The 15,249-nt window shown below is 33.5% G+C and overlaps 1 protein-coding gene across 1 annotated transcript in view; it reads right to left on the reverse strand.

The window, feature by feature from the left end:
* Positions 1 to 15,249, reverse strand: part of LOC143914242 (uncharacterized) — an 82,708-nt gene that overhangs the window by 15,679 nt on the left and 51,780 nt on the right. Inside the window, exon 3 of the mRNA XM_077434421.1 lies at positions 10,891 to 10,982. Coding sequence (XP_077290547.1) covers positions 10,891 to 10,945 — 55 coding nt within the window. The 5' untranslated portion in view covers positions 10,946 to 10,982. The remainder of the gene's footprint in view (positions 1 to 10,890; positions 10,983 to 15,249) is intronic.

The following is a 15,249-nucleotide window of genomic DNA, read 5'->3' on the forward strand; positions in this document are numbered from 1 at the left end:
ATATTCCGAGAAAAGGAGATTCTCGAATCTCGAGAATCAAAAAAAGTCGAGAAATCACAACCTCTAGCCTCTTCTATATTTTGTTGGTTGTGGCTATTTGCAAGTACTATATCTGCGGATTGTTGGCTATTTGCAGGTACTATATCTGCGACAGGCACAAAGCCTTCCGCGCATGCGCGTGAACTGTCACTGTCAGCGGGTTTACTGTTAAAATTTTCTTTTAAACCTCTTAAAATTTAGTTCGAACTCGTAAAGTGACGTAGAGTAAAAAATATAATCCAAATTAGTTAATATTATTAATTGTTAGAAAATAATTATCATATACAACGTATAATACCTACATACAAGGACAAGCCGCGAACTAGCTAAATGATATAAATCTATTATAATATATAACGTGCGAAATTTATTTGCTTCATGTATAATGAACGATTGATTCTAGCTAAAAAGTCTAGCATACATAAAATGTTAGAAATTATAATCGGATTATAAGTTCACGCGCATGCGCAGAAGGCTTTGCGCCTGTCGCAGATATAGTATCTACAAATAGCCAATAATTCGCAGATATAGTACCTGCAAATAGCCACAACCTAATATAAATGATCAGAAAATATTTATTTTTCGATCAGTAATAAATTAAATAAGTGATCAGATAAATAATATACATAAATGATAAGTAAAACCAAATAAATTATTATTTTTGAGTGGTTTTTAATAAAAATTCTTTTTTTATAAATTAATAATTATAAAATCAACATCATTATTAAAATTTTTATTTTTTTTGTATATAAATAATGATAAAATCTACTTAATTAATATTTTTTTTTTCATCTTGTTGTTTAAAATTGTTGTTGAACGAACAATCAGTGTGATGACAGCTGATAGCCTGCGCATGCGCATTGGCTGTGTAATGTATGTATGTATGTACATATGTATGTACGAACAGTATGACAAAATAAGCATTTTACATACTTATATAAACTAGTAACCAGGTGCACGCATTCGTGCACTTGATTAAGAGCGAGTAATTTTTACAGAGCATCATAGGATTATTTTTGACATATTTTGATAAATTTGCATTATTTTGTTATAAATCACCGAATTTCGAGATGCTAAACAACTAGAAAATTGCAAGATTTTTATGGACAAATTTGCAGCATTTTATAAATAGCGAATTTGAGATGCTGTAATATAGAATTTTGCGAGAAATAGGACAGGGAATCAACATAAATAGATTACTTCTGGAGCAAGTTCAATCTATAGAACAAGACCACATTCATTTATTTGATTATACAGGTATACACCCATTTTATTAACACGACATCTATGGTCAACAATGTACATAAGTATTATTCAAGGTCAACAAACATCGATAATCAAACATTACATTCTATGAAAGCAACAAACTATGACAGGTTTTCCAAATCGTAATTGGTAAACCAGATAAATTTGTAAACTCTAATAGGAAACGAACGACCTTGGAGTCATATATCCAAGGTCTGACCAGCAGCACAGCCAGGGATTGAACCCGTGACCACACAATTCAACGCATTGTACGAAAACCATTGATCTATGCTGCTGGTTTATTTAGTTTATTAAAATTTCGCTTCGGTTTATTAAAATAAGATAAAATAAAATATTCAAATTAATATGTATAGATTTGATTTATGTGTTTAAAATTCAGCTCCAAGCACACTAAAAGTAAACGGTATAAATTTAATTTTTTTTTTATAAAAACGTGTTAAACTGTAGATAAAAATCTTAAAATTGAAAGTGAACGTTATTTTTTGTATCAAATACAGCTTCTGAAAATCAGAACGACAAATGTTTATGATGTTTTTATTTTTTTAAAATTTTTAATCGAGCAAATAGTATTTCGTTTGTCAATTAATAAGGCGAGAGAGTCAACGGGAGAGAAAGTGGAGAGATTAAATAGAACGAATGCAGAAAGAAAGAAGAAGAAAAAAAAAGAACATGAAGTTGACATATGTGCGTGCGCGTTTCGTTTTCAATATTGCAATCGAATTTTATATTTATTCCATTGTTACCAACATACGTACATAAAACAAAACGAAACTCGGTCGACTTGCGTCAAATCGGACACGTCTAATTGGTTTATTATTAGTGAAATCTGCTTAGGATTCGCTACATTTTACATTTTTTTTTGCAAACGAAAAATCGAGGATAAGAAGCACTACTAAACGCGACACGGTATTTAAATTTTACAACTTTGGGTAAAAGTGAAGGAGCTCACGAACTTACGTAATTCGATTTGTGCTATGAGTAATATACATATGTAGTACACTTTCAATAATCCGTGCAAAATTCCGGTATTTTTTAAGGCAACCAAATTTTTGGTCTGTTATTTGTTACAGAGATAGATAATTGAATACCTGGGTGAGAATTATGAAAAGGGTAGTTGATACAGTGGAGAGAGTGAAAAGATTCAAAAACCAGCAACGTAGCTCAGTGGTAAGCGTGTAATGCTTTCAACTTTTTTTTTTTGAGGGGTCATGAGTTCGTCCCTGGTCCGGTGTTGCTGGCCAGACCTTGGATTTAAGTGACCATTTCATTCAGATCAGATTTCATTGACGAAACGGTTCCAAGCAAATTGGCAACCTACCCTCATTTTTCACGATGAAATATCATCGCATGGGTGTTGGCATATTAAGTTATTAAATAAATAAAAAATTAAAAGAAATGTGTCGGTCCTGTTTTCGATCCGCACGCGGACGAATTTTTTTCATATGCCTTTTAAATATATTTAATTTAATATTTATTTGTTTAATATGAACAAAAATGGTAAAAACTACCTACCTACCTTCATATAAACAACCTAATATATAATTTCGAAAGAGACTTTGTAAGTATTGTTGGTTGGGAACTTCGAAAACAAGTCAAAATTTCCATGACAACATGGGAAGGGGGGGGGGGGACGCTAGGGCATTCACCGGGGGGGAACTTCGTAAACAAAACAGTTTATATGACGATTCGATTTATATATTTTTCGATTCAAATAAATTTAATAAAAAAACAAATGAATATTTACTATTAGATTCGCCATGTTTAAGCTGTTTATATTACAAAAAGTGAGCGAAGCCGGGTAAAACTTATTTAATTATGAATTAAATAAATTTTCAATAGCTGGCAGTAAATGATCAGAGACTTAGCCTAGAGGAAATATTGGTTGCAAGCAGTATATACAGAAGTTTTCTTTCTTTTTTTATTATATTCGTACGTTTTGTTGGCATTGTTTTAGCTGTGACGTATGTATAATATGTCGAATCGAAACGACTATTGTACATAGTACGGCGAGCGTTAACTCAGATACACAGACAGACATACAGAATGGCGATATTATATACAAATATGATAACTTAAAATTTATGATAATAATGTTATAAATTTATATAAAGTACAAATTTGGCCACAGTTGTCGCCTTGGGGAGAAACCTTTAACTATATTTTATTTTTATTTCATCGAACATGTACATTCGCCTTTACCGATCGCTTCAAAGCGACGAGTGTACTTAACAATAAATCAATACAATCAATATACATAAGCATTTTATACAATGCGAATTCATACAAACAACCACAATGACATCTATTGAGAAAGTTTTGCAGCTTTTTATAATCAAATTGGCGAACCTCAGAATAACTTGAGATTTGCAGGAGAGATTGGAAAGGAAATGCCAATTTCACAGGAACCGCTTCAATGTTCTTTAGTACATTGTATATTTTATTTTATTTCAATAGAACATGTATGTACATTCGGCTTTACGAATCCCTTCAAAGCGACGAGTGTACTAATACAGATACGATAAAATAATATAATTAATAGAAGCATTTTATACAATGCAAATTCATAAAAACATCATCCACAGTGACATTTATGGAGATATTTTTGCAGCATTTTATTATAGAAATTGGCGAACCCCAAGACGTTAAATAACTTGAGATTGGAAAGGAAATGCTAATTAACAAGAAAATTTTCTATGAAAATCAGAAAAATTGACAAATTCTGATAAGAGACGATCGACCTGGAGTCACAAACCAAGGTTTGGCTAGCAGCGGGACACTAGTGGGACTCGAACTCGTGACCACTCTACTCGAAAGCATAATATGCTAACCAGTAGTTTACGTTGCTGGTACATGATCGTATGTAAGACGTGTTTTCTCAATTATCCGTGCATCTCTTTCCTATAACTGGAGTACTTTTATTGTATGAAAATATTTGTTGCAAGTATTACTACATACATACAGCACACTGGCGAAAATCAATTAGTTCGACGTGGCTGGGCATAGATTCGATTTTTCTACTCAATTAATTTCTCGCAATATCGTAACTTAAATAAATTACGATATCAGAAAGAAAAAAAATAGGTAGTACAGACGAGCACCGTTAGGAAATATGTGAACAAATTGAATACAAGTGAATCTGTCAGCGATCGGTATACATTATGTATATGTATATGTATGTATGTATACTTATTCGCTTCATCGAATGTGAAGAATTTCCGCGTTCTCGTTGATAGGAAATTAAATAAAAATGATTGACTGGTAAAATATTCTATTTTTGTATGCTTATGTTTTGGCGGAGAGCGTAAATAGAAGCCGTACGAACGAAAGGGAAATTTCTGCGGATGCTTCGGTAGTTGAATATTGAGTGCCGAGTGAAAGATGATCGATTTGAATGTATTTACATATACACATGTATGTACATATTTACATATACTAAATGTAATAGTCTAAAGTATAATTCTCTGTATTATACAGAGAAACTTTATAATAATAGAAGTGGTTTTAGGCATCATATGGTTGTCAAGTGAGGAATGTCCACAGACCTTTTCAAATAATTTTGGCGTCAGTCGTATTTGATGCTTGGTGTTCGACGTACAGTCCGATAAAAACTACTCTGTTTGTTTATATTACTCGCAAGATGGGCAAGTGCATCGTTAAAAATTGCACGATGCATTCAAAAACACACAATCAACAACATGGGATACATTTTTATAAGAAAATTGATCATTTAAGTAACATATTATTCAATTAACATCGTAGTTTGCCAGCTTTGAAAAGTGTCATGGGGATCGCCCGCATTCTACATAAAATTTCAGGGGTGGCACCGGAGAAATGTAAAAATTATTTTTAAATAAATGTAAAAACATTTCTCTTGGTGGCGCCGAATACTCAATTATATTAATAACCGATTATTTAAGTTTAATTAATATAAACATCGCTCATTTTATATTATAGATATTTTTGTTGAAACTATACATTACAAGTTAATTTAAGAGTTCCCAAGGACAGACAAATCCAAAAAAGTGGATAAAAATAATCCGCCAACTGAGTAAAGAAACGGATTAGCCCAACGCCACCATATACTCAAATTGTGAATAAAATATCTATATCAAAATAAAACTTTAATTTCTGTAGTGAATATGTGATGACCCTGATCGTATTCCGTGCGTTGTACTGTAAAGAGCGGACCCAAAGCGCGCTGTTCATTGTTCACATGTTGTAAATGCATTGTTAAAGGTTTGCCGAAACTTTTTTACAAAGCATTTACAATAATGGAACAATAGACGGCGCGCTTCCGGTCCTACCTTGTAGCGTAGTTATGAAGACGTGCAGTTGCCGATCTGTGCTGTGACAGCATATAATACCTATACTCATATTATACATCAGCATATATACATATATGTCACCGAAACGTATCAAGCAGAACCAGTTTCCTTTGGCCATTGTGTAAATATTTACGCATGACGTAACCTAATAGTGGCGAGTGCACTCGTACTAACGAAAGTGCGCATGCTCATATTAGTATTTTCGAAAACGTCACATTGTGACAATATTGAATCGACGATACTACGCAAACAATATTGCGCCGTATTGTCGCGCTCTGTAATATATAATATAATATGTAAGCCGATTTTGTCCTGCACTCGGCGAAAGCAAATCTGAACGTGCCGAAAACGGGCGGTGATGTATAGTATGAATAGAAATAGTCTTTTCCGTGCAGTGTTGTACCGAAGCGAAATGCTGGATACTATAAGCGGACCTTAATTTGTAAGGAGAGTTGTTCCGAGTGACAAAATTCGATAAAGCAAAGTATTGACAACTAAGATAATGAAAACATAAAGAAAATTTCATAGTAAATTAAATTAAAACTCAATTCCGAGTTTAAAAAATCGCAGAAACAACAATAAAAAGATCGACCGATTCGTACAGCGAAATGTAAGTCACCAGCCAAACGTCACAATGACATTTCAGCCTGGAGTATTTGGTCATAACAAGCATATGAAATCACCATTATAATATAAACATATTACCATTCAATATATGAGTGAAGTAAAAATATATAAGCCATAGCCAGCAGTATGGCGTAATGGTAGCGTGTATGTTTAGCAATCAGTGGGTTTATTCTGTATTTTTTGCATTTTTCTAAATCTTGGCCACTAAACAAACTAAGCACAGTGGGTATGATCATTAATAGTTTTCAGCGTTGACTGGGTGCTTATCAAATAACAATAGACTGTTCCATTAGCTTTGCAAGAGTGAACCATTTTCTGTGCAAAAAGCATCGTCATAGCTTGTCGCATCGCGTCTTACGTTAACATTCTTGTCGCATCGCGTCGTGTCGCTTCACTCTGCACCTAATCTAACCTTCAAGCACAAGCACAACGCTCTTACACTTGACTCATAGTTGTGAAAATGGGAGATTATAAAATGCGCATATATTAACATATTAAATGTGTCTTATCACATCAGCCGACTTACAAAAACAAAACAGTAAATCGCGAATTTTCCATACCGTGACCAAACCGTTGCTAATATCTTGGTTGATGAAGTAAAAAGGCTCTGCGGTTACCGGGTTAGTAGTATGGAATATTTGCGAAAAAAATGCTCACTGCCAAGTAGAGCAAGTTCGCATACTCTCCACACGTCGCATACTACGAAAAAAAGCCCGAGCAAATCACTCGGCTGTTAAAGGTTAACTCGAAATGTAGTTAACAATTCATTTCCTCGGCGGAAAATTGAGCACAAATGACATCAAGATGCGAAGATGATTCACACGGAAAAAAAATACCGACATTATAAACAAATTATGTACAACGACATAACAACGCAAGTGCGCGTTTAAATTTAAATACGATTCGTCGCTTTGTTTCGTTTATATATGTGTATGTATCTCGGAAAAGCCGAAATTTTCCTCTCGAATTCAATTCGGACAGATCTGGAATATCGTTCACATTGAACAGATTTCCGCAAAACCGATACGCCTGAAGTAATTTACAGACTTCAGAAGTGTTAAAACAAATCTCACGAAATGTAATCGACAGCCTTTGATATTCGTAAACGAGACTTTCCATGCCAAGATAAGCTGACGTCAAAGGGAAAACTTGAAGATTTTCCTCGTCGATTTGGTGGGATTGCAATGCCGAGGAATTCATTCTGTTTATATATACATATATGAGATATATAATAAGTTAAACTTAACAGACCCCACAAGAAGCGAATCTCTCTATACTAGAATCATTTGCCGAATATGCTTCACCTGTATGGAATAACGCCTCGAATAACTAGCCTTTCCAAGCTCCAAGTAATACAAAATAAATCCCTAAAAATAATTTATAATACACCCATATATACGAACTTGAAAAAACTACATGCCATAAATAATATTTCGTTTGTAAAAGACATTACTAACAAACTAACCGGTAGGTTCTATGACAGAATCACTAATAACCATACTAACACACTTGAGAAGAGTCTCGGTGATTACAACAAAATGTCTATACCCTTCAGATATAACACACAGATTACCTAAACACAATCTGTTTTAGGTCATTGACTTTTGAGAGTTTTTAATTAATATTATGTATTAGATGTATTATGAGCATTTATAAGAATTGTAAATAGGTTTTTGAGCTCTTTTTCCTATTATGCTGTACATTAACATTAGAATAATATAATACTATGATTACTAACCAAATTAAATTAAAATTGTAAAATAGAAAATAATCAGTAGATCAGTAGCTATTAAAAAATATATAAGATGTATTGTGAAAATTATTTCATAATAATAAAAAGCATTTAAAAATCAAAATTTGCCGAATGATTTTTTTGTCATATGCAATTTGGGGATTAAATTCACGTTCTTGAATGACAACAGCTAGGATCACTCGGTTTATTATTTTTTACAAGCTTTTTATTAGTTTTACTTGATCAATTGGTATGACAAACTTCCCACGATCTTCTGATCGCTTCGAAACTTTGCCATTTTGCGAGGTTTGGCCGCCGATAGAGATTTTTCGTCAGATTTTAATTGTTTAAACGCCTATAACTTTATCTTTTTCACACTACATCTTATAAAATTTGCATTACAGGCTCTCATTATCTCTCATATATATGTATATATTTTTATTAATAGCCTATAATTAGCCGCTTTTGATTTTTTCGTTTGAAAAAATTCGGGTTCTTATCCGATCATTTTCAAACTTTGTCATTTTGCTCGGTTTGGTCATCAATATATGTGGAAATCAAATCGGTTATTACAATGGTGAAAAATAATCGTAATAGACACGTTTGAAAATACTCCATTATCGTTCTCGGTGACGTCTATTAGAAAGTTGCCGTATTTATCCACACTCTTCCGATAGCTTTTTCTCTTTTTGCCCCCTTTCTAGCTTGCTTCTAACAAGCGACAAGATAAAGGGTTGGAGAATAACCTATCCTAACAAAAAAATGAACCTAGCATACAAATTGCTCGTCGCTGAGAAACAACAACGACTGACAAATTGCTAGCGACATGTCTACAGAAAAATCTCAACGTCAGTATCCAACATAAACAGTATCACGACTTTCGATATGACAGTCGTACGATCGTTACAAAGGTTTCGTAGGTCATTTGGGATTCTAGACATGATGTGATGGCCGTGTCCGTGAATATGGCCTTTATCGTAAAAAAACGTACACTTTATTACATATGTAATGGCCGTGGTGCGTGCGTCGAAAAGTAACGCAATGAAACCGTCATTTGTCTCATACGAAATAAACTAAAAAGGCAAATAATAATGTGCCGTGAAAAGAGTGAACATCTGATGAAACTTTTTTTTGTATAAATGACCACTATTTACGGATGATTTGCGTGACGCATGAGAGTTACTTTTGGATTCAATAATAAATTGAGACGAAAACCGCATGTACACATGAACCTGTCTACATACATACATACATGAGGGCACTCATTACAATAGCAATGTACGTATGCAAAATAAATTAAGTATCCAGAAAGGTTAGGCCAAGCAAATGGACCTACTACATATGTACTTAAGTTGGGTGTCCTATTTAAAATTCTCTCAGTAGTATTGGTAGACACAAAATTAAACACCTGAACACTTTGAAGAGACGAATCTTGAATCAGAACCAGGTTCCAAGCATTGAAATCGAGATATCCCAGTATAACACAGTTCTTTTTCGAATGGCTCCTATTCCAAGAGCTATTCGACTTCTCAATGAAATCGTTGCTGCTGTGCTTGAATCATTATTTTATGATATTATTTTAACGTATTTGTCAGGTAAGCTCTGCTCATCATTCATTTCTTAATTTGGGTTCCACGACATAAGGTCCAATGATATAAGATCCAATGGCAGAGGTTCCACGAAAGAAGGTCCACCCGATAGAATGTCCACCTGATAAGTGATCCAGATGATAAAATACCCAGATGATAAAACGTCCGACCGAAAATCGTCCAACCGGTTAAAGGTCCGTCCACAAAAAGTCCGAAAACAAAATATAAAACATAGATAAGACTTAGATCCGAGACATGTCAAAAGTTGGGATCTGATTTTGAACCACTTCCACTCTTCAGGTCACTTTGATATCTTACCGACGAAGTAAGCTAATGTCTATGACATAAAGATAGAAGAGTTTAATCATTATCGAACTCAAAAAAATTACATCGAAATCTTGTTTAAGATCGGAACGATGACAGCTCGATATTTACATATGTATACGCGACTTTCTACCACCCTTTACAATTGATAAACAGTGGTAAAGCTACTTTTTTAACCTAATTTACTCTCATGTTTTGTAAAAATAATATTAGAAGCTTTTATACTTTATCATGTTCCTATTTTAATTCATTCATTACTGTAGTTTTACACTTGAAAAAAAAAGTATTTGAAGAAAGTTTTTTCTAAGATACTAGCGCTAGAAATAGTCATGCTATAATGACAGATTAAACAGATCCAAAATACTTTTAACTGATAGAATCATGACAGGAAACCGCAAATTATTATAGGAACGTTTCGACTATTGAGGTCTGAATCTTGAACTTTTCACGACAGCAAAGCATTACACATTTAAAAATGAACATGATAAAAAAAAGAAAATGGCATTACAGCAACATGAAAACAGAATAATCAGAAAGAAAGCACGACGGTTGTTCAACGATCATCGATGCACAAATGATGCAATAATGACTTGTTCGATCGCGGAATTTCCACGCCAGTCACGTATTACATATATTTGCACATTCCAAAATGACATGTATTTTCTTTATTATGACAACAAACACACCAGCTTCAACCGAGGAGATCAAGCATATCCAATATATTTTATTATTAGGTAATCCGAATCAATTCACAATAAGTAAGTACTGCAGATACAAAAAAAAAGTACGTAATGCGGCAAATTTCGCACAATGCAAATTGTACTAATATGATACAAAATGGCACAAGATTGCGTGACTACAATATTAAAATATATTATAAGTGTTTGTAAACATCGCGTTTTCGGCTGGTTTCGTACGAAGAGGAGTGCCGTCACGCAATCTCGAATAAATTACGAGAAAATTAAAGTCAATGATGATTTTGTGTTACCTGAGAATATCAGGGAGGTGATCCAGAACCAATGCATCCACCAATGCAGCGTCATGACGAATGGACCATTCGAAATGAAGAGTTTCGGCTTCCTGAAAATAAGAAGATTTTCATCAATATATGTATGTAGAAAAAAGAGGCATTGACCTAAATTTGAAAATGATTGTAAATTTAAATTAAACATAAAATCAAAGGCGTGAATGATTCTCGGATAGAGTAACGTTTCCTGTAACAGTCCTTGGATATGATTTCGTAGTAAAATTATTAAGCGAATCATTGACATTGTAGTGTGAATTATTTAAAATGATGTGATGGAACAAATAGCGATTTAGTTCATACATGCGGTAAATCGAAGCCGTCGCGATACTATACAAGCGTATTCAATGATTTGTCAATGTCAAAAACATACGTGTATGTCAGAATCAAACACATGCTGCTGTAACAATGTAGAATCATGGGTGTAGTGCTTGCAATAAATATTCAATGTATAACAGCGGCTATTTGAGTCCGTTTGCATCAGCTGATTTCCGGAAACTCTACGGATCTTTTCAAAACAAGTTATTTAACAAGACATGGGTAAGGTAGTAGAAAAAAAGTCCCATTCAAAAATGAAAGTGGTTCAGTTGAGCAACCATTATGTTAAAGCGTTCACAAATAGAGCGGTAATCTCCCTGATTTATCGATCGTAGTGATCGCTATCTACCATATTTATATCGTAAGTAGCAATCTATATTACGTTGCCGAATTTCGGTTAGCTTAATCATTGAAAAAAAATTCGCTGAATACCGAAAATTTTGAAGAAAAAAGATTTACAATTTACCAAAAATATGTCGATAAAAAGTTTATTACAATATAATATTATAACAATAATACATATACATAAATATAAGAATTGTAAATAGGTTTTTGAGCTCTTTTTCCTATTACGCTGTACTTATTAATATTATAATAATATAATACTATGATTACTAACAAAATTAATTTAAAATTGTAAAATGGAAAATGATCAATAGATCAGTAGCTATTAAAATAGATATAAGATGTATTGTGAATATAATTTAGTAATAACAAAAAGCATTTAAAAATCAAAAATATATATAAATACACGGGTCTTTTTAAGCGATAGATGCGTTCCATGGGATAACACATAAAAATACTTGGCTTTCGTAGAAAAAGTAGGGATGCATTTTAATGTAGTGATCATAAAAGTTTGGAAAGGAGGGTGGATACAATACAATGTTGCTCATCCCGTTTGGTTTGAGCAACATTGTATTGGTCGCAAGTTTGCACAAAACAAGGCCGGTTGGGCTTACCTTCGAGTTGCTCAACACCGATACGGATACGTGACAAAGTCTCTTTGCGACCAAATGCAGAAGACATGGGATTTTGCACTTAGGATATGTAAACAACTAAAACAACGGTTCAACGTTATAAGTCCTAAAGCCCGGATAACCAGCGTGCCGTTCATTGTTCAAATGTTGTAAATGCATTGTTAAAGGTTTGCCGAACCTTTTTTACACAGCATTTACAACAATTGAACAATGAGCGGCGCGCTTTGGGTCCGCACTCTAGTAATAACGTCCGAAATTAATTATTTTTAAGAATTTGCATTAAATATAAGCCGTATAGCTTCAAAGCCACATAAAAAGAGACTTGAGTGTATGCACATACATGGTTAAATTTTTTAATAGTATTTTGAATTATTGAAAAATCTGTTACATACATACATATGTACATATACATACCTACATACTATTATATTTTTTATCGGTTGTATACATCTACGGACGAAAAATCATCCCTAGTATGTAGTCGTAGGAGGGATTGATGAGACAATGGCTTCGGAAACTTAAAATTAAAAATGTTATAAAAACGAAATATAAAACGTGATGACAATTAATATGCATCAAATTTTCCAACAAATCGTTTCGTTTGTTGATATTATAATTTATAATTACTTTAAAATGAACTTACTTATTGCGTGTTCATTCTAAACATACTAGTTTACAGATACAAACGATAAACTGTAAATACAAATTGCCCAATCAGTGCATATTGCGCAGTATCAGTCATAACAAAATAAAAACCATTGAACTTGCGTTCCATTTTGTGTGCTTTTGGATGTTCATTCTAAACTTACTAGTATATAGCTACGAGAATGAATTGTTAAGACAAATAGCCCAATCTGTGCAATTATTTTAAATATAAAATAATAATCAAAAACGATTGAACTTTATTGCGTGTGGATGTTCATTCTAAACCTACTATGTAGTTTATAGTTACGAGCGATAAATTGGCAAGACAAATAGCCTAAAATGTGCCCCTCATTATTATGAAGAGTAATATCTAAGAAACGATTAAACTTGCGTTCCATTTTGTGTGCTGTTGGATGTTCATTCTTAACCTACTAGTATATATGTGGTTACGAGCGGTATATTGTTAAGACAAATCGCCCAATTCGTGCGCTTAATTTTAATATCAATTAATAATGAAAAACGATTGAATTTGTGTGCGTTTGGATGTTCATTATACACCTACTAGGTTATGGTTACGAGCGATAAATTGTCAAGACAAATAGCCTAAGCTGTGCCCTTCTTTATTATATAGAATTATGTATGTATGTATGTATACCTAAAAAAAGATTAAACTTGAATTGCACTTTGTGTGCTTTTGGATGTTCATTCTTAGCCTACTAGTTTATAGCTACGAGCGGTATATTGTTATGCCACGTCACCTAATTCGTGCGCTTAATTTTAATCTAATATATAATTTCGAAAGAGGTTTGTTGGGAGTATCGGAAACAAATAAAAGTTTCTATGATGACGATATCGATATATGGTTGAATATTATTTTTTTTCGATTCAAATAAATTTTATAAAAAACAAATAAATATTTGTTATTAGTAAAGCCCGGACCCAAAGCGCGCCGCTCATTGTTCAATTGTTGTAAATGCTTTACAACATTTGAACAATGAACGGCGCGCTCTGGGTCCGGGCTTTAGTTATTAGTGTCGCCATGTTTAAGCTGTTAATATTACAAATACCGAGCGAAGCCGGTTAAAAACACTAGTATAAAATAATAATCAAAAACGATTGAACTTGCGTTGGATGTGTGCGTGTGGATGTTCATTCTATGTAAGCCTACTAGTTTATTCATAGTTACGAGCGATAAGCTGTCAAGACAAATGGTCCAATTCGTGAGCCCATTACAATATACTCGTAAAATAATTTCCATAGCTTTACGATACGATCGAAAAGCGCATCTACAGACAGAGCATTTCTCATTCGAAAATCACCGCACGCCACTGGTATTTTACACATTTAAAAGAAAAGTCATCAGACGTACGCATCAAACATTCACACGCAACCTATTTAAAGCCAGACGCGAAATTTAATCAGCTGAAGATAAAACTCGAACACGGCGGCAAACAGCTGCATATACACGTGTTTTCACAATTCAGTTCTAGACCGAAACACAATACGAAAATTTTATCACAAAAATGGAAGTTTCGTAACCCCTGAGCGCCGTTAAATAATTTAAAATCGGCGCACACGTATATTATATTAAAATACTGGGAAGCGTCGGAAGCTAATGGGTCGACTTGCAGACTCGGCTTTAACGATCGCCTGGGAAGATTAGGCCGTGGCGAAAATTGGCCGATAAATTAAATACGAATATGCCAAAGTTGGCAAAGACGGGTTATGAAAAACGGAAGTGGATCAGTCGCGAAAGGGTTGGGATTAGGGAGCGTTTAACGGTTAAAGTTTGCTGCTGATGAGATCTGCGCGTGACACGCTCATCTAAGTGACAAATTAAATACACTTTCGACTTTTTAATTAAATTAGATCGATCTACGATAGGAACCGTACGCGAAAAAATCGGATGTGACCAACCCACGACTTTATCTATGTATTTGAGATAAAGTAAAGTAAATTAAAAACCGTACAGACACATTCACACATACCGGCAGCATTATGAAATACTAAATTGAGCGCAAATGTATGGAAACTTGCACAAGACAATAGTTCTACTTGCGGTTGTCGGATTTTGTTAAATTTTTTTTTATTACTTAAAATCACTATCAGTATTATACACAATAAATATCATGAAGATTAAAATAATTTAAAAGGTCAAAATAAAATAATGATATATTTAAAAAAAAAAAAATGCTACTTCCGGTTTACGAATTCTGACCAAAACCTCATCAGCTATAAGTTAGTACATAAAGAATAAAAATATATATTTTCAGCTTGATACGTTCAGGGGTGTGGACAGAATCGTGGTTACAAAATTTTTGACCTTTCTAAGAGGAAAAAATCCTACTTCCGGATTATAAAATTTTGTGATTTTTTTTTTAAT

Source organism: Arctopsyche grandis, chromosome 1, assembly GCF_051622035.1.
Source record: "Arctopsyche grandis isolate Sample6627 chromosome 1, ASM5162203v2, whole genome shotgun sequence".
Classification (NCBI taxonomy): Eukaryota; Metazoa; Arthropoda; class Insecta; order Trichoptera; family Hydropsychidae; genus Arctopsyche; species Arctopsyche grandis.